This window comes from Nycticebus coucang, chromosome 21 (genome assembly GCF_027406575.1).
Source record: "Nycticebus coucang isolate mNycCou1 chromosome 21, mNycCou1.pri, whole genome shotgun sequence".
Classification (NCBI taxonomy): Eukaryota; Metazoa; Chordata; class Mammalia; order Primates; family Lorisidae; genus Nycticebus; species Nycticebus coucang.
In genome coordinates, this window is record NC_069800.1 from 65,781,928 (window position 1) to 65,800,887 (window position 18,960).

At 46.3% G+C, this 18,960-nt stretch overlaps 1 protein-coding gene across 2 annotated transcripts in view; it reads right to left on the reverse strand.

Annotated features, from left to right (window-relative positions):
- Nucleotides 1–260: 260 nt before the first annotated feature.
- TAF4 (TATA-box binding protein associated factor 4) overlaps nt 261–18,960 on the reverse strand; it is an 86,341-nt gene continuing 67,641 nt past the window's right edge. For both annotated transcript variants that reach the window (XM_053574169.1, XM_053574168.1), the window contains one exon: nt 261–1,756. In XM_053574169.1, the coding sequence (XP_053430144.1) occupies nt 1,589–1,756 (168 nt within the window). In that variant the 3' untranslated portion in view covers nt 261–1,588. The remainder of the gene's footprint in view (nt 1,757–18,960) is intronic.

Genomic DNA, 18,960 nt, shown 5'->3' on the forward strand with positions numbered 1-18,960 from the left:
AGGACACAAGAGCCCCATCTTTGACACAGCAGAACCCACCCCCCATGTCCCAGCCAGGCTGGGCTGAGCACAGATGGCGTCAGCTCAGCTTCAGGGCCTCGAACATGGTGGGCAAGTCTGCCTAGCATCAGGGAGGCCCCACCCTCAGAGTCTTCTGTAAGCTCTAGTGTGCTTTAGTTACTGACTCTTAACAGGCAGCTATAAGCAAATGCTTCTGCAGAATCTGAAATGGGAAAACTGGGAAAAATAGGCAAAACAAATACAGATAAATTTGTTTTTAATAAAGGAGTTAATTTTCTTTCAATCCTATATAAAACAATAGCAATTAAAAACTTCATTTTTGAAAGTAAAATATTTACATATGAACAAGTAACTGTGCAAAATTTACATGAAAAATGGAAAGACAGGGATTTCCTAAAAGACAAAATAAAAGGTGTAACAGTTCTCAAGGTTGATAAAAAATACTGATCAGCGTTCAGTTCACACGCGCTCGAATTAAAGTCTAATGTGAGAATTCACACGAGAAAGCCAGAGTATTTACAGTCATAAAAGTACTATCAATAGACAATTTCATACAATAACCTCTGAAAATATAAAGAACCAATTAGTATATTTGTAATAAAAAAATAGGTACAAAGAAGGGGCTTTGCTCTGGGCACCTGTAAAGTGGGCCCAAGGCTTGCATACAGTCTCTTAGCAAAATAATTATAGTTTACACAGCCATCTATGTCGTGTGCCAAAGATTATGTACAATCACTGACAAAATACACCAACCATTTTTCAACTTGATTCACACTGAGAAACAGTCTTTGATGATTCTTCTCAACTTTGATTTTATTTAATCTAAGTTTTCACTTTTAGCTAAAAAACACAGTGCAAGTAAAATATATTTATGCTGAAAATGTTTCCATTTCTTTTAACTTTACAGCTTTACAAACTATAGCAAATAAAATGCATTTGTACAGATGCTGACCACACACTCAGAGGGAGCCCACCTGTGCCGGGCTCGGCCTCTCCTGGGCAGAAATGTGATTACACTCCGAGGGGACAAGTGACAGCAAATCGTGTGTCCTCAAGAATTCTGTATGGGGGACGGGGAGGAGGAGATAAATAGTCTAAAAAAATCAGTTTGCTTTGCCAACTGACTATTACAAAAATAAAATAAATGAAATGAGGTCACGGACTGCAGACACACACCTGCGCAGTGAGCCAGGTGAACTGAAGCAAGACGCACAAATACTACAGGGGTCGCTACGAGGTGACAGAGGGCAGCTAGTTATTTGCTAAACGATTCCATCAGTCTTTATATATGGCTTGTTTGGCAAGAAGGCCACTCAATCAAAGATGAGTTAAGATTTAATTGTCCTTTCAGAGTATCCACAGGCCTTTGTGTTCTCTCTGTTACAGAAACGTATTTTCTTCCATACTGAAGAGCTGATTTAGAAACAGGAATATAAAACTGTTCCATTGTAAAGAGGTGGCTGTTTTTTAAACAATATCCCATTCGCTTGTTACAAAAAGGCGTAATCTGCAAATATATAAAAACGTCCCCAGGCGTCTCTGTCAAAAACACCATGCCAGTCCTGTGTCACTTAAGGAATGCTTTGTAGAGCAACAGTGAATGGCTTGTCTCACGCTCATTTTCTAAACAAAATATGAGGTCCCTGAGGTTGACCCGCGTGATTCTTTGTCGCGTGAACTGTCTGGGGGTTCCAACACCGGAGCTGCCTGGGACAACCGAGCCTGGGCCCGACCCCTGGAGACAAGAAAGACAATCACGTTAGTGGGCTCAGAGGTGGCTGGGGAGTGGGAAGGAAAGGGGCAGCTCAGGGCTCAGAGGCCCCCAGGATGTTTTATCACCTCACCTCTACCCCATCACCCCACTGGCACAGACCACGGAAGCCGCAATGGATAGCTCTTGATTTTCCACCGTTTGGAGTGTTAAAGTCACTCATGTATATTCAAGTACAACGTTGTCACAGCATTGCTATAGCACACCCTCCAGCAAATGCTCAGAGGCTGGAGGCGACGGATACTTCGCGACGGATACTTCCCACCCTGAGTGCCACCTGGAGGAGGAGGCCGAGAGAGGAGGCCGAGAGAGCAGTGAGGGGCCAGCAGCAGGCAGGAAAGACCCAGGCCTGTCCCTGCGGCACTAAGTCCTTTCACTGGCCTTGGGGCCACCATTCATTCACAAAGTATCTCAAGGCACAAGTGTGTCTTAATTATTTGAGAGAGGGTCAGGGGAAGAGGGCCCTCCTTCAGACCCGGCCACAAAGTCACTCTGTGGCTATATTCCCCTTGTTTGAAATAATTATTTAGGTTTTCTCAGTAGTTCTATTTTTTCAATCTCCATAATAGTCTTAAAGGAGCAATTTGAGCCTGAGACAAACTGAGACCCCCCTCCAAGGGCTGGGATGAAATAAATGCTGAAAAGGAACAAGCAGGAGAATGGGCCGCACTGCAGCGCCACCCTCAGAGGGGCACCTGGTGGCCCAGGACACGCACCCCCACAGGAAAGCTTGGCTGGGCCTCAGGGTACAGCCTGCCAGGCAGGCGGCCAGGACCACAGCAGGCAGCACCTGCTATTTCCCCTCCAGGAGCTGTGTTTAGAATCACTGGATAACTGGGCACCCCTGGGAGGTAAGCTCACTGCTTAGGACACAACCCTCTCCTTCCCATTTACAAATGTGGCTGAGGGCAGAAGACCTCAAACCAGCCCAGAGTTGCAGACCTCAGTGCTACCCACAGCGCCCCAGAACCTCAAGGGCTCTCTTGGAGTGGGTGGGACCTGCTGGTGGGGGGCTGGTTGTTCCTTTTCCCCACCCAAGCAGTGTGCTGAGCGCTCTGAGCCCACGGCAGCCCCAAGAAAGCAAAAGTGGCCTTGGAGTGGGGGTTTCTAACCTCCTCCAAGTGTCCCTATGCGCAGCCACAACAGTCAAGGGCAAGGTGGCGCCAGCACCAGCGTGTCACGCAGTTACAACACACATGCCCCACTGGCGCTGCTCCCCCAGCACTGCCAGCTTACGTCCCTTCCCTCCACTGTCATGGATGCTGCACGCAGAGGCACACGTGTCCTAGCCCTGAAGGCAGGGTGTAGAGAAAGGCAGTGGTAACAAAAGCAGAGACGCAGCTCAAGGAGACCAGCATCAATCCCAGGAAGCTGAGGACAACGTGCTGCCCATCTGCAGGTAGCTCCCCCAAAACAAGTCCAAACAAGAAGGAAAGGAGGTCCATGGGACATCACACAATCTGCACAGGGGAGGACCAGGAACAGCCAAGCTTCCCAATAACTACAAGTGAAAAGTCAGATGTCACCGAGTGGGCGGCCGAGGTCAGTCACTGCAGGGTGTGAGAGCACAGGGAAGGGACCTGGGGCATGAGACAGAAGGGTCCTCACGGGGCAGGAGGGAGTGTCTTGCAGAGCCCCTGACAAGAGTCTCCCCGGGGACAGGTGCCACCCAACAAGATTGGGGACAGGTGCAATCTGAGCAGCCAACGGTGGCCTGTACTTTGCCATGCCGCCAGGAGAGGGCACCATTGCACCACAGATGCTGGAAAACACCAAGACCCTGGAAAAGGAGCAGGACCAGGCAGAGCATCAAGAGCAGAGGCATATGGTCACAAAATGAGGTTCCACATGCACCAGGGCCAAATCCACCCTCGAAAAACGGAAGGTAACTAAGTCAATGCTTTTAACAAAGTAGAATATACTTAAAACCAGCATTTAAGGGAATGAAAATTACCTTGAACCAAATCTCCCAAAACTAGGAAACAGATTTACAATCAAACAACAACAAAAAAGAAAAAAAAAAAAACAGAAGGAAATGAAATTGGAATTGAGTGAACTCAGGGTAGAAATGGAAGGACGAGCCCAGGTGCGGTGGCTCAGGCCTGTGATCCCAGCACAGCTGAGCTAAGTGGACTACTTGAGTTCAGGAGTTCAAGACCAGCCTGAGCAAGATCGAGACCCTGTCTCTACGAAAAACAGAAAAACCAGCCAGGTGTTGTGGCAGCACCTGTAGTCCCAGCTACCTGGAGGCTGAGGCAAGAGGATGGCTTGAGCCCAACAGTTTGAGGTTGCTGTCAGCTGTGACACCAGGGTCCTCTCGGCAGGGCAACAGACTGAGACTCTGTCTCAAAAAGAAAAAGGCAAAAGAAAAAAAAGAAATGGAAGGAAATACCCAAATTATCTCAGAAATGGGGCTCAAGGGAGGATGGCCGTGAATGAGACTGTAATGAAAAGCCCAGCAGAGAGGCAGGAAACGGGGACAAAAACAAGACAGTGAGGAGGGTAAAGGGTCAGGAAACACAGCCACAAAAGCAAAGAGGGCGCCGTGTCCACATCACAGGGTCCCTGAGAAGAAGAGAGAACAAAAGTAAGATGTGAAGTACAATCCAAGGAAAACTTTCCAAATACAGAAAAAGACCAAAATCTACACTGGAAAGAGGCCAGTGGGAGCCTGGAACAATGAACCCGAGCAACAAACTCTGAGACTCCTCAGACAACCCTCCGTTCTTAGAGAGGCTGGTCAGTCTGCCAGGTGAGAAGAAGACTTAACTTAGAATAACAAATGCAAACTTTCCTAAGCACTGAAAATAAATGTAATTAAATAGCAGAAAATACACTGCTTGTAAAGAAACACAGCAAATATAAAAATGCACATAATAAAGTTTTATGACAGAGATATATAAAACATGTCGGTCATATCAATAAAGATGAATGGGCTTAATTCGTGTAATCAAAAGGAAAAGACTGCCAGGCTCGGTGGCTCATCCTGTAACCCCAGCACTCTGGAAGGCCCAGGCAGATAGACTGCCTGAACTCAGGAGTTCAAGACGAGCCTGAGCAAGAGCAACACCCCACCTCTAAAACTAGCTGGGTGTGGTGCCGGGTGCCTGTAGTCCCAGCTACTTGGGAGGCTGAGGCAAGAGGATCGCTTAAGCCCAAGAGTTGCTATGAGCCACAGCACCCTACCAGGGGTAAGAAAGTGAGACTCTGTCTCAAAGGGGGGGGGGGGGGCGGAGAAGAGGAAAAGATTTTCAATTTGGCTTATATAACAAGGCACAACCACATGGTACACAGAGGCACACCTAAGTCAGAGAGATTCAGAAAGGCAAGGCTTCACAGGGCCTCATGGGCTGGCGGCCACAGAACCTGGACCACTGGCCTGCTATTAAGAGACATGAACACTTCTTATGCCAAAGGATACAACTCACAATGAAGCTATAACTGGTTGATGTTCATGTGTCACATAACACAACAACCCCCAACACAAACCAAACCTTCAGGGCACACAGGGAGTAAAGAAAGAACACCGCTGAGGACAGACCTTAGCCATAAAACACCACACCCAGAATTGGTCTCTCCTTTTTTTCCTTTTCGACAGTCTCACTCTGTCACATAGGTAGACTACTGCGGCATCAGCCCCAGCTCACTGCAGTCTCGAACTCCTGGGCTCCAGCAATCCTCCTGCCTCAACCTCTCAAGTGGCTGGGACCACAGGCGCCTACCACAATGCCCAGTTAATTTTTCTATTTATTTTTAGTAGAGACAGGGTCTAGCTCTTGCTCAGGCTACTTTTGAATTTCTAAACTCAAGGGGTCTTCTTACTCCGGCCTCCCAGAGTGCTGGGATTACAGGTGTGAGACACCCCACCCAGCCCCAGATCCTAGTTTCCAAACACCATCTCTAACCAAAGGACCCACACTCCTTAGAGAAATGGCTGAGTCCACAGTTATGGCAGGGAAAATAAAAATGAGCTTGGAATACTTTGAGGTATCAGAAAGTGAGCAAAAAAGGAGAGGTCTTGGCAAAAGGGCATAGGAATGAAATGAAAGGCGCTCACAGTGAAAGGCTGGCACCTGTGAACACCCTCACTAGGGTAAGGGGAGAAGGGACAGTGCTCTTTACAGTAGAATTCTGATTAATAAATGTAGAAAGACAGAAATGAGAAACCATCGTCAGGGTAAGTCCTCAGGTACAGCTCATCAGACAAAAACCCTCACTGACCACAATTTCGGCAGGTGAGGATATGATGAGAAAGAGGCTGTCAGCATAATCTCTGAGTGTCTCCACACAGAGAGAAAAACGGGAACTTCACAGTGAGAAACCTGACCCGCCTCACTGCAGCGCTCAGATTAGCAGCAGCGACGGGCAGACCAACGGCACACACTTGCAAGAAGGACCTGACCACACTTCTGCACCAGGAGCGTCTGCAGGACAAGCGGGGGCTACTCCTGAGGCAACGTTAGACAAGCCCAGATGGAGGATCCACTCTGGAGAACAGTCCAGTAGCTTCTCACATACCACAGCCCTGCTCTTCAATATTTCCCTATAGGAACAGAAATGTGTCCCCATAAAACCCTGCACACGGCTGTCACAGCAGCCTCATTTGTCACCACCAAGACGTCCTTCAGTAAGGGCTGGATATTGACATCTCGGACAACAGAGCATCACCAACGCTAAAGGGTCGGGCTACCAAGCCACCAGGTGACACATTCTGTCGAATAGGTCAGTAAAGGCTGAGAAGGCCCAGATGTGTCACTCCACCTCACTGACATTCTAGAAAAGGCCGCCCTCTGGAGAAGGTGAAATGACCAGAGGTTGCAGGGCCTGGGCAGGTGAAGCACGGGGTCCCAGGCAGCACCAACACCCTGCATGATCCTGACATTTGTCAGACTCCATCGAATCCAAGGACATGAGTGGTTCCCGTGCAGACCACCAACTCCAGATGACAAGGGAGAGTCCCTGCAGGTTCTCACGCTGCACAAACACCACACTCGGACTTGGTGGAGCATCGACAGCAGGGAGGCTGTGTGTGGGGGTGGGAGCATGTGGGAAATCTCTGTACTTTTCCTCTTGTTCTTCACTGAACCTAACACTGCTATTAAAGTTTATAAATTTTTTATTTTGCAGTTTTTGGCCAAGGCTGGGTCTGAACCCACCACCTCCAATGTATGGGGCCAGCGCCCTACTCCTTTGAGCCACAGGTGCCGCCCCAAGTTTATAAATTTTTTAAAAATTAAGTTAAGAAGGGCAATGCCTATGGCTCAAAGGAGTAGGGCGCCAGCCCCGGCCAGAAACTGAGAAAAAAAAAAAAATTAAAAATATCATTAAAAAAAAAAATTAAGAAAAATAATCAAATAAGGTCTCTAGTAAGTAGTATCATACCAGCATTTAACATCAGGGAAAACTGGGTGACAGATGTATGGAACCTCTGTGCTATATAATTTTTCTGTAAGTCTAGAATTAATTCAAAATGAATTAAAAAAAAAAAAAAGACAAAGAGGGTGGTGCCTGTGGCTCAAAGCAGTAGGGCACTGGCCCCATATGCCGGAAGTGGTGGGTTCAAACCCAGCCCCAGCCAGAAACTGCAAAAAAAAAAAAATTAAAAATAAAAAAAAGATAAAGACCCACCCTACAGAAATAATCCTAAATCTGAAATAGGGCCAGGCACAGTGGCTCACACCTGTAATCCCAGAACTTTGGGAGGCTAAGGAAGGAGCATCACTTGAACATAGGAATTCGAGACCAGCCTGGATAACATAGCAAGACCCCATGTCCACAAAATATAAAAAAATAAGCCAAGTGTGGTGGTGGCATGTGCCTGCTGCAGTCGCCACTCGGGAGGCACTTGAGCTCAGGAGTGTGAGGCTGCAGTGAGCTAAGATCAGGCCACTGTACTCCAGCCTGTGTGGCAGAGTGAGACGCTGTCTCTAAAAAAAAGAAAAAGAAAATACTGAGAATTATCTTCAATAAAGAACTTATAGGAAGGATTTTTAAAATTCTGGACACACAAATATCCCAACATGCCAAAAAAAAGAAAGGTAAACAAACAGCGTATAAAACAAGACCCTGGCGACACGCTCTGCCCTCCCGCAGCGTCTCAGGGGACCACCCGCACACACACCCACCTCACCCAAGGCCCTGCTCCCCCACCCCCTTCCTCACAGGGTGAGGGGGGGATGTGCTCGGTTTCATTCTTTACGAGATGTTTATTCTGGATATGTTAACACTTAAGCCAGAAGTTAATCAACGGCTTTTCCCACCTAACCCTCTCACCCACCGAAGAGCCCTCATGGCCAGTAGCAGTGGCAAAAGTGGTCACACTGAACACACACAAGAATCTTTACTTCTAATTTCCATTCTCAATGCGTGTGCCCATTGCTCAGAATTTTCTTTCTTTTTTGGTTTAAAGAGAAACTTGTGATGGGCTCTGTACACCATCAGGCCCAGGCACCACAAGCTCTCTCCCACTCTGGCCCCGTCCCAGGCCGGCACTTCCAGCTCACACTGGCCAGGGCCCTTGCTAGTCGTAGAACTATATACTTTCTTATTTCTACCCACATAAGAATCCCAGTATCTTACTTACAGCTCAGACATGCACCTACAAAAAGATGCTTAATCTACTTCTAGTTCCTTGAGTGTTCTCCAAACTTCTTTCCAAAAAGGTCATATTAGTTTGCATTCCCACTAGCAGTGCAGAAGTGTTGCCTTCTCTCCACATCCACGCCAACATCTGTAGTTTTGGGATTTTGTGATGTGGGCTAATCTTACAGGAGTTAGATGATATCTCAAAGTGGTTTTTATTTGCATTTCTCTGATGATTAAGGATGATGAGCATTTTTTCATGTGTTTGTAGGCCATGTGCCTGTCTTCTTCAGAGAAGTTTCTGTTCAAGTCTCTTGCACACACAGAAATGGGGTTATTTGTTCTTTTCTTATTGATTAGTTTGAGTTCTCTATAGATTCTAATTATCAGACCTTTGTCAGAAGCATAACCTGCAAAAATCTTCTCCCATTCTGAAGGCTGTCTGTTTGCTTTACTTACTGTGCTCTTGGCTGTGCAAAAGCTTTTTAGTTTGATCAGGTCCCAGTAATGTATTTTTGATGCTGCTTCAATTGCCCTGGGGGTCCTCCTCATAAAATATTATCCCAGGCCAATTTCTTCAAGTGTTTTCCCTGCACTAATTTCTAATATTTTTATAGTTTCATGTCTTAAGTTTAAATCTTTTATCCAGTGAGAATGAATTTTTGTTAATGGTGAAAGGTGGGGGTCCAGTTTCAGTCTTCTACAGGTCGCCAGCCAGTTCACTCAGCACCATTTGTTAAATAGGGAATCTTCCCCCACTGAATGTTTTTGATGGGCTTGTCGAAGATCAAATGACGATACGTAGGTGGGTTCGTCTCTTGACTCTCTATTCTGTTCCATAAATCTGCCTCCCTGTTTTTGTGCCAGTACCATGCTGATTTATAGTATAGCCTGAAGTCTGGTAATGTGACACCTCCTCAAGGAACTAAAAGTAGACCGACCGTTCGATCCTGCAATTCCTCTACTAGGTTTATACCCAGATGATCAAAAATTATTATTATTTTTTTTTGCGGTTTTTGGCCGGGACTGGGTTTGAACCCACCACCTCCAGCATATGGGGCCGGTGCCCTACTCCTTGAGCCACAGGTGCCGCCCAATCAAAAATTATTTTATAACAAAGACATTTGTACGAGAATGTTTACTGCAGCCTAATTCATAATTGGCAAGACATGGAAACAGCCCAAGTGCCCATCAACCCATGAATGGATTAACAAATTGTGGTATATGTACACCATGGAATACTATGCTGCCATAAAAAAGGATGGAGACTTCACATCTTTTATGTTTACCTGGATGGAGCTAGAACATATTCTTCTTAGTAAAGTTATCTCAAGAATGGGGGAAAAAAGTATCCAATGTACTCAATACTATTATGAAATCAATATATAATCACCTACACACTCATATGAATAGCAAAACGTAACTATAGTCCAGAAAGTAGAAGGGAAGAGGAGAGAGAAGAGAGGGGAGAGGAGAGGAGGGGAGGTCTGAGAGGAGGGAGGATATATGGGGGGACCTCACCTAATGTGCATGATGCAATGACATTTCAAAACTATTAAGAAACGAGTATAATTGTGATGGATGTGTTACTCAGTTCAATGTAAGCATTTCACATTGTATATCAAAGCAGTACCCTGAACCCCATAAATGCATCAATGTATAAAGTTATGATTTAATAAAAAATAAAATAAAATAAAAGATGCTTGGGTTCTCTTCCAACACCATTTTCACCTGCATTGTACTGGAAGACTTCTCTGAACCTGAGGATGCCAAAGCCCAGACCTCACTCACCCCCGAGCACCCCCTCCACAGCAAGAAAGTGCCATACAGAGGTCACCACTGGCATTTGGGCAAGTGAGCCCAGCACACACAGGTTCCAGGCCCTATATACTCCCAACAGCCCTGGAGGATGAGAGAAAGCCTTGCCCCATGAGGGTCACTATCCTGATGCTGTCCCAGAGGCCACCTCCACACCACCAAGGATGGCCAGACTATCCAGAGTGCCACAGAGACCATGCGCTACACGGTAGGGGACAAAATGAAGATGTCAGCAACTGGGCAGAAGGTGCTAGGGAAGAATGGGGGTGTGGAATATGGGCTGCCCGAGTACCCCTAGTTAGCACTCCTGGCATCCAACTATGACACCGGACGTCTTGCCCCCACCAAGAAGGCCTAAATCCAAGCACAAACAGGAAAGCAGGCTTGTGGGCTGAGTCCCGCTAAGTTAAAGGGACTTGAGAAGGAGCTGGGCCTTCCATAGGCCCTTACCCACGCAGCAAAAGGGCTACCCAAGTTCAAGACGGCCTGCCAGTAACTACGCGGCCTGCCGAAGCAAGACAGACAGTGGAGCCCAGGTCTCTCCACAGGTAATGACAACATCCAGCACCCAACTACCACCAGACACCAAAACACTAGAAAAGGAGAACCAAAGTCAAGGAAAAGCAGCCAAGAGAAACGGACCTGAGCTGGCCCAGGTGTCAGACTTGACAGAAACCGTCCACAACAGCTTTGACACAGTGCTCAAAAATCAGAAGAAAATGCAGTCTCGGTAAGTGAGCAAACACAGAGTTAACTAAATAATCATAAATCATAAACCCTGGAATTGCAAAATACTTTAACAAGTGAAAACTTCACTGGATGGGCCATCCAAGACCTTGAAGCCAGATCAATAGAATTTATCCAATCTGAAGACCAGAAAGAAAAAAGACAGAAATAAATGAACACAGGCTCAATCGGGCAGGAACAATAGGTATAATAAACATGTAACTGGAGCCCCAGGAAAAGAGAGCAAGATTGAAACAGAAAAACTATTTGAAGAAATAATGGCCAATACGTTCCAAATTAGATGAAAAATGATGCCCTATAGATCTAAGAGGCTCAGAGAACCCAGAGCAGGCCGAATATCCAGACAACCAAGTCTCAACACAGCCAAGGCAGTGACACATACACAGAGAAACAAGGACAAAAATCACAGACCCCTCCCCAGGACGCAGGGGAGCATCACCCTGAAAGCAAAAACCTAACAGCTGAGAATTTTATAATCAGTGAAAACATCATATGAAAATAAGGGTGAAACACAATCATTCTGTAGGAAAACAGCTGGCTGCACAGCCATGACACGTCTGGAAAGGGAGCCCCTGGGGGCGACATCTGACCCACGGCAGGCGCTCTGCAGCGAGGGCCTCAGTGGGACCACAGCACAGAAAGCCTCGTAAAGGTGCTTATCTCATCAGCCCAGTGGTCAAGAGGTTCACAACAAAATCTAACACATGGCCAGCTACATGTTTCACAGAAATATCTGCTACATAGAGGCTGCTTTCTGGAGGGGTTGTGGGAATCCACAATCTTGGGGCCATCCAAGATGACGCTTCTGTCTGTGAGAATCAGTGAAATGCTTCCTTCTGAGAAACTAGATTTGTCAGCTTCTTTCTCAGGCCTCTTGGCTCCCTCAGCCTTTGGGGGCAGGTGTGCACAGACCTGCTCGCCCCCAAATACTTAAGTGAGCCACCCAAGAACCAAAAGATCAAGAAATGGATAAAGGGAATGGAGGGGGAATCTCCCCCCGCCCCAACCTTTGGGACTCCACGGAAAAGCAGAAGACCCTAAAGGGGGTGTGTGGTACTTTCTCCTGTGCCCCTTAAGGGGTCTGAGGGCTGCCAGATGTCTCCTCCAGATTTCTTATCAAAAGGTATGGCCAGGGTGGCCAGCACTTCTCCATGCACTGGTGTGGCCCACCACATTATGAGAACACCCCGAGCCCGTGGGTTTATACTGACTGCAAACTGAGAGCCACCTGTCACGCTGTGGGTAAGGAAGAGCGGCAGGCACCTGGGGCAGTGCCATGGCCACTTCTGTGGGCTGTCCATTTAGTGATGGAAGCCCAGCTAGTGGCAAAAGTATAAAGATTTTTTTTAAAAGAACCCTATGTTCAAAGATTAATTAAAAGCTGATATTTAGGGCGGCCCCTGTGGCTCAAGGAGTAGGGCGCCGGTCCCATATGCCGGAGGTGGTGGGTTCAAACCCAGCCCCGGCCAAATAAAAAAAAAAAGCTGATATTTAGGCTACACCGTATGACTTGTGCCTGTAATCCCAGCACTCTGGGAGATGGAAGGGCGAGGTGGGAGTATCCCTTGAGCTCAGGAGTTCAAGACCAGCCTGAGGAAGAATGAGCTCTCGTCTCTACTAAAAATTTAAAAGCCTGTAATGCCAGCTACTTGGGAGGCTGAGGCAGGAGGATCACTTGAGCCCAGGAGTTTGAGGTTGCTGTGAGCTGGGCTGACACCACAGCACTCAATCCTGGGTGATGAAGTGAGACCATGTCTCAAAAAAAAAAAAAAGAAAGAAAGAAAACTGACATTCAGCCTGTATTTCTGCATGTTGGAGAGGGGACCTTTCTGTCTTGCTTTCCCACTTTTGGACCCTGTTTCTAGGAACCTGTATTCAGCTAACTGAAAACACCTTTTTAAAAATTATATCCTTGGTCCCTCTGTTCCTTGGAGCCTTTCTTGGTGGCGTGATTTCTGCCTTCTAAAAACCTTAAAATCTCAGTTTGGCTCCTCTGGGACTTGTCCATCTCCTTCCATTTCTTCCCCCTGACCCCATCCCTTCAATACTATGGGAAGAAGTCTAAAGACGTCTAGGAGCCTGAGGGGAGCCCAGAAGAAAGCACCACACACCGTCTGGGGTCTTCTGCCCACCCAGTGGAGCTCCCAGAGTCACAGCAGGCTTCTCCCAGGTCTAAAGCTCCACTCTAGGCCCTGGGCCCCCAACCTCTGTGGCTTTGGGGGTACCAGAGATTACTCTGCGCTGCAAGAGAGCTGGGGCTCGGGAGTGAGGCAGGATGGGTCTCTGGTAAGGGCTGCACCTTCGGAACCGGCCAGCAGCGTTTGAGACGAGCGGCTGCTACTGCGCAGGCCGCCCGCTTCTGTGCACCTCCGGCTGAGGCAGTGAGAAGCCGCTGGGGACAAGACACCTGGGGGAGTGAGGGTAGGAGGGCCGCAGAGCAGGCCAAGAGCTGTCCCCGCAGCAAGGTGCACTGTGGTCCCCCCGCCCAGCCCCTCTTTGGGGAACCCAGAATTAGTATAGAAATGGGCTTCTGGGCTGGGAGAATCAAAGCATTCTGCTGTGGTGGCAGCTGATTTTCTCGTGTTAAGTGTCGGCCCCGGAAACAGCAAATGCCTGTTGGCCTTAGTTGCTGGTGGGCTCTGCCCTGAGCTCAGCAGGCCGAACTGAACGCTGCCCAGCTAAGTGAAATCAGACGCTTCCAAAATCCTATGGCGGATTCCTATGACTTGTGTTACCTTGGCATCCATTTTTAACCTTCCTCTCATAACACCCAAATTCCTTTAAGAAGCTTTGGATGTCAATTCGTTACCCTCTTTCCTCTCAAACTCAGTAAGCACTTTGGCTGTGAGGGACGGACTAACTTCCTCCACTTACGCGTTATGAATACAGCTGCCCCTTTCAACTAGTTATTTCTACCTGTTTCATGGCTAAAATTTTAAAATCAAAGCTATAAAAATCTTTGTGATTTTGTGTCCCTGTGTGCACACGTGTCTGTACCTGTCTAGATGGTACCAGATTCACCTATAAATAAGTGGTTGTAAGTTAGTATGCCCAAATAGTTCAACTTCCTGTGGCCTTAGTAATCTTTGGTAAATAAAACTAGTTTTCATAGGCGGGCATTGTGGCAGGCGCCTGTAGTCCCAGCTGCTCGGGAGGCTGAGGCAGGAGAATCGCAGAAGCCCAAGAGCTGGAGGTGGCTGTGAGTCCTGTGACATAATGGCACTCTACTGAGGGCAGTAAAGTGAGACTCTGTCTCTACAAAAAAAAAATAAATAATAAAAAAATAAAAAAAAAACTAGTTTTCAGATCACAGGTAAAATAAAATAGGAGGAATACATTCAGATTTGTAAGTATTAAATAAACGTGTGACATTTTCACCTGGGTCTACTGGGCAGACAGGTTTATCTCAGATAGATGTTTTAAAGCCACAAAACTGCAGCCTCTACTAACGATACACAGATGCAAGGGTAAAACCTGAGTTTTCTCTTTTTGAGTAAAATCCTCACACAGTATTAATAGAAAAAAATAATGGTTTTTTGTTTACCTTTTGAGTAAACTACAGTTATAAAGGGGTGAGGGGAGAGTGGGAGAGATTCTACACATACTAGGGTGTGTCAGCACCGCGCTCCCTTTATCAGGCCTTTTGTCTGCAAGACTGAGTCCCCCACCTGCCAAAGAGGAAAGATTTTCACTTTTAGACATCTTTGGATAAAGGAATAACTATTATTTTACAGTTAAAAGGTTTTAAAACTTTTTAATTTTGGTATCAAGTATTTCAAACCTTTGATACATGACATACTTCCCAAAATCAAATTTCAAATTCTAAAATTAAGTCTTTTTGACCTAAACTAACTAGGACATAAAAAATAAGGCCCCTAAAGGCCAAGAGAGACATATTAGGCTTGTTTGGTATATGAAAATTATACAAAGACATTGTCCAATGAGAAATGGTGTCTGAATTATATTTGTAGGAATGTTATTAATATGTGCTGTAAAATTGCATGAGATTCCTAAAAATCTAATACATCTTTTTTTTGTTTGTTTGTTTGTTTTGTTTTTTTTGACCAGGGCTGGGTTTGAACCCGCCACCTCTGGCACATGGGACCGGCGCCCTACTCCTTGAGCCACAGGCGCCGCCCTAATGCATCTTAGTATAAGCAGTAAATTGGCTTATTATGATGTTTTTTCCTAAAAGATGTTTGCAAGTCCCAAATCCTATGTCTTCAAGGAAACCCTCAGAAACAGCCCTGACAAGTAATCTGGAATGCAGGCTTCAGATGACTGGGAGACGGCACTGTAAACACTTCCAGCACAGTAAGAAGCCCATTGGACTGAACTCATAAAGATGTGAAATTATTTTTTTCTTCCTTTTTTGTTTGAAATAGTTCTGATTTTTTTTCATGTTTTACTTTTCAGAGTTAAGAAAACTTTTTTCTTCTGAGCTACTATTTGTAGCTTACAGAAATGGCAAAATATACTTTCGTGAGCAAAACTGAAACATTTACCTTTCTCTATAGCTGATTTCTCCAAAATTTGGAAATTATTTGTGAGTATTCTTATTTTATGGCAATACAGTTATCTGCGCAAGTTTAATCAGTATGAGGACATATTTTCCTTCTGTCTCTAGGATGGGGGGGGTGAAGAAAAAAGTACAATAAGATTAAAAAACCACAAAAATCATTAAATTTCTTAGAAAGGAAAAGAAAAAAAAATCAATGTTTTCTTTTTTAACAGGATACCATGGTGACATGGTAATTTTACGCAGGTTCTGACTGCCCCGTCAGCTGTGACTCAACGGTCCTGAGGACTGAGGATGACTCTGCTGAACCCCCAGAGTCCCCTGGGAAGACCAGCCCAGCACTTGGTCTGTGGTTCCCTCTCAAGGTTCTTGAGTGAAGAAAGTCACTCTCTGACAAGTCCAGGCACCTCAAGATCTCCAAAGACATGCAGAAGAGAGGGGTCTCCAGTTCACGTGGGCATCAGACACAGACTCAGGGAGTCCTCGGCTTGGCTCCTTGTCTTGGGAGCTTTAAAAAAACTAACCTGAGGGTGGCACCCATAGCACAGTGGTTAAGAGCACCAGCCACATGCACTGAGGCTGGAGGGTTCAAATCCAGCCCAGGGCAGCAAAACAGCGACAACTACAAAAAAAAAAAAAAATAGGGCGGCGCCTGTGGCTCAGTCGGTAAGGCGCCGGCCCCATATAACAAGGGTGGCGGGTTCAAACCTGGTCCCGGCCAAACTGCAACCAAAAAATAGCCGGGCGTTGTGGCGGGCGCCTGTAGTCCCAGCTACTCGGGAGGCTGAGGCAAGAGAATAGCTTAAACCCAGGAGTTGGAAGTTGCTGTGAGCTGTGTGACGCCACGGCACTCTATCAAGGGCGATAAAGTGAGACTGTCTCTACAAAAAAAAAAAAAAAAACATATATATAGCCAGGTACCGTGGCAGGCGCCTATAGTCTCAGCTACTTGGGAGGCTAAGGCAAGAGAATTGCTTGAGCCCAAGAATTTCAAGTTGCTGTGAGCTATGACACCATAGCACTCTACTCAGGGCGACACAGTGAGACTCTGTCTCAAAAAAATATAAATAAGTAAATAAACCTAACCTGAGAGGCCGGGCTTAGTGGTCAACACTTGTAATTCCAGCACCCTGGGAGGTTGACGCAGGTGGATCACCTGAGCTCAGGAGTTCAAGACCAGCCCGAGGAAGAGCAAGACCCTGTCTCTACTAAAAATAGAAAACTTAGCCAGGCATGGTGGGAACCTGTGGTCCCAGCTACCTACGAGGCTGAGGCAGGATGATCACTTGAACTCAAAAGAGTTTGAGGTTGCTATGAATTATGACACCACGCACTGTAGCCTAAGTGACAGAGTGAGACTTTGTCTCAAAAATAAACAACAACAAAAAAAACTAACCTGAGATTCCTTGAGAAGCTGCAGTGAAGCTGGCTTTAAGGGAGCCTGTGCCACCAGCTGCTGCCCCCTCCGCACTTGATGGAAGTAACCAGGCCAAGTGCAGTGAGACTAAAACTTTGCACATAAATTGGTCTGTGACTTCCCTTTGGTAGAAAAGGGGGACTGGACAGAGGAAAATTGTGTTTCACAAGAAAAACTACGGCACACCCATGTCCCACCTATTTATTATTTGCCTACAATTTAAATTGAATCCTGAATCATTTCTAGGCTATAAGAAGTCTCTAAGGAAGAGCTGGGTTTTTTTTTTTTTTTTTTTGCAGAGATAGCGTCTCACTTTGTCACCCTCAGTACAGTGCTGTGGCATCACAATCACAGCAACCTCCAACTCCTGAGTTTTAGGTGATTATCTTGCCTCAGCCTCCCAAGTAGCTGGGACTACAGGCGACCACCACAACACCCGGCTATTTTTTTGTTGCAGTTTGGCCAGGGCCGGGTTTGAACCCATCACCCTCGGTATATGGGGCCGGCGCCCTACCCACTGAGCCACAGGTGCCGCCGAAGAGCTGGGTTTTAATATTCTTCATGATGTTTTTAATTGGTCCCCAATATTGTCAGGTCATTAAGTATGAAATGTCTGATTTCCTCCAGTACTAAGTTTGACAGCAGCCGTGACATTTCCCTGGGACATTCCCTGTTTTGATTGTGAAGGTGCATCCCCATTCTTTCAAATACATTTTGGCTTGTGATTGTCTTTCACATTTTCTTAGAGCAATTTTTTGAAACCATGAACAAGACAAAAATTTGTGTTATTTTTGAATACAAGTTCCATTGTGGGACTACTGCGGCACAGACAGCTCGAAATGTCGACGAAGCACTTGGGAAGGACGTGGCCACTGAACATGCCACACGTGATGGTTTGAAAAGTTCTGTTCTGGTGATTTTAAGTTTGAAAATGAGCCACATGGGCAACCTGAGACCAAGGTGGATGATGATGAGCTGGAAGCTGTAGTGGAAGCAAATCCATCTCAACTTGCTGAATTAGCAGCAAGGTCTGATGTTATTATTCCAACAGGACTGGACCATTTGAAACAAATCAGCAGGTAAGGACCCTGGTTAGATGGGTCCACGTGAATTAAACAAGAGCATCAGTAGAGAAATCATTTTGAAGCTTGTCTTTCTTTGCTGTCATGACATAAAAGTGAACCATTTCTACACCTCATTACTATGTGTGATGAAAAGTGGATTCTTTAAAACCATTGCAGGTATGGGAGAACAAAATCCAGTTGTTCTTTATAAAATGATACTTGCTGTTTCTTTTTATGTTCATCAATGACTGTGGAGAACATGAAACCACTGCAATTCTCACTATGCTTAACCTTGTACTCGCTTGCTGGCTACCTGACTGTGACTTAAAGTAACATACGATGAGCCATGAATTACAGGTGTGAGAAACACATAACAAGGACGTCTCCGGAGATGCACAGGGAAGGCGATGTCCAGGGCAGTAACAAAAGCTGCTGACCTGCGACATTCAGCCACATGCACAGTGAGGACTAGGGCATGTGTGTCAGCAGCAGCAGTTGTAGCCATCTGCACAGCAAATTCATCCCTGAGCTGGGCAGAAACAGCGAGGCAGGCACCATCAGACCCATCAACAGCAGGTGTCAAAGCACACATTCCCCACACCAGACATGTCAAAAAACAGTCCCGTTCCACATTTTGCACCTTCTGCATATCCCACTACACTTTTAATGGTTTTGGTAACTTTTTCCTTGTAACTTTCTCTTTACACTTCTTTAAATCTCAATAAATACCCCTGGGAATCTGGAGTCAGTGCCACACTGCCTCGGCTGTGCGGTTGTGTTACACCCAGCAACTGCGTCTTCTCTCTGCCTCATTCCCAGAAACCTAGAGGCTCTACCCACCCTGGGGCTTGCCTCACACAGGGGTTCAGCACAAGGGCTGGGTGAAAGTGAAGTGCTGAGACACAGTCGTCAAAAAAAGCTGAGGGGTGTGTGTGGTGGTCCAGCGCTGGTGCTGCCCACCACAGCTTCATGAAAGCTGGTCAGTTGATTACAGCGAATGTCCACTGCAACTGGACAAAAT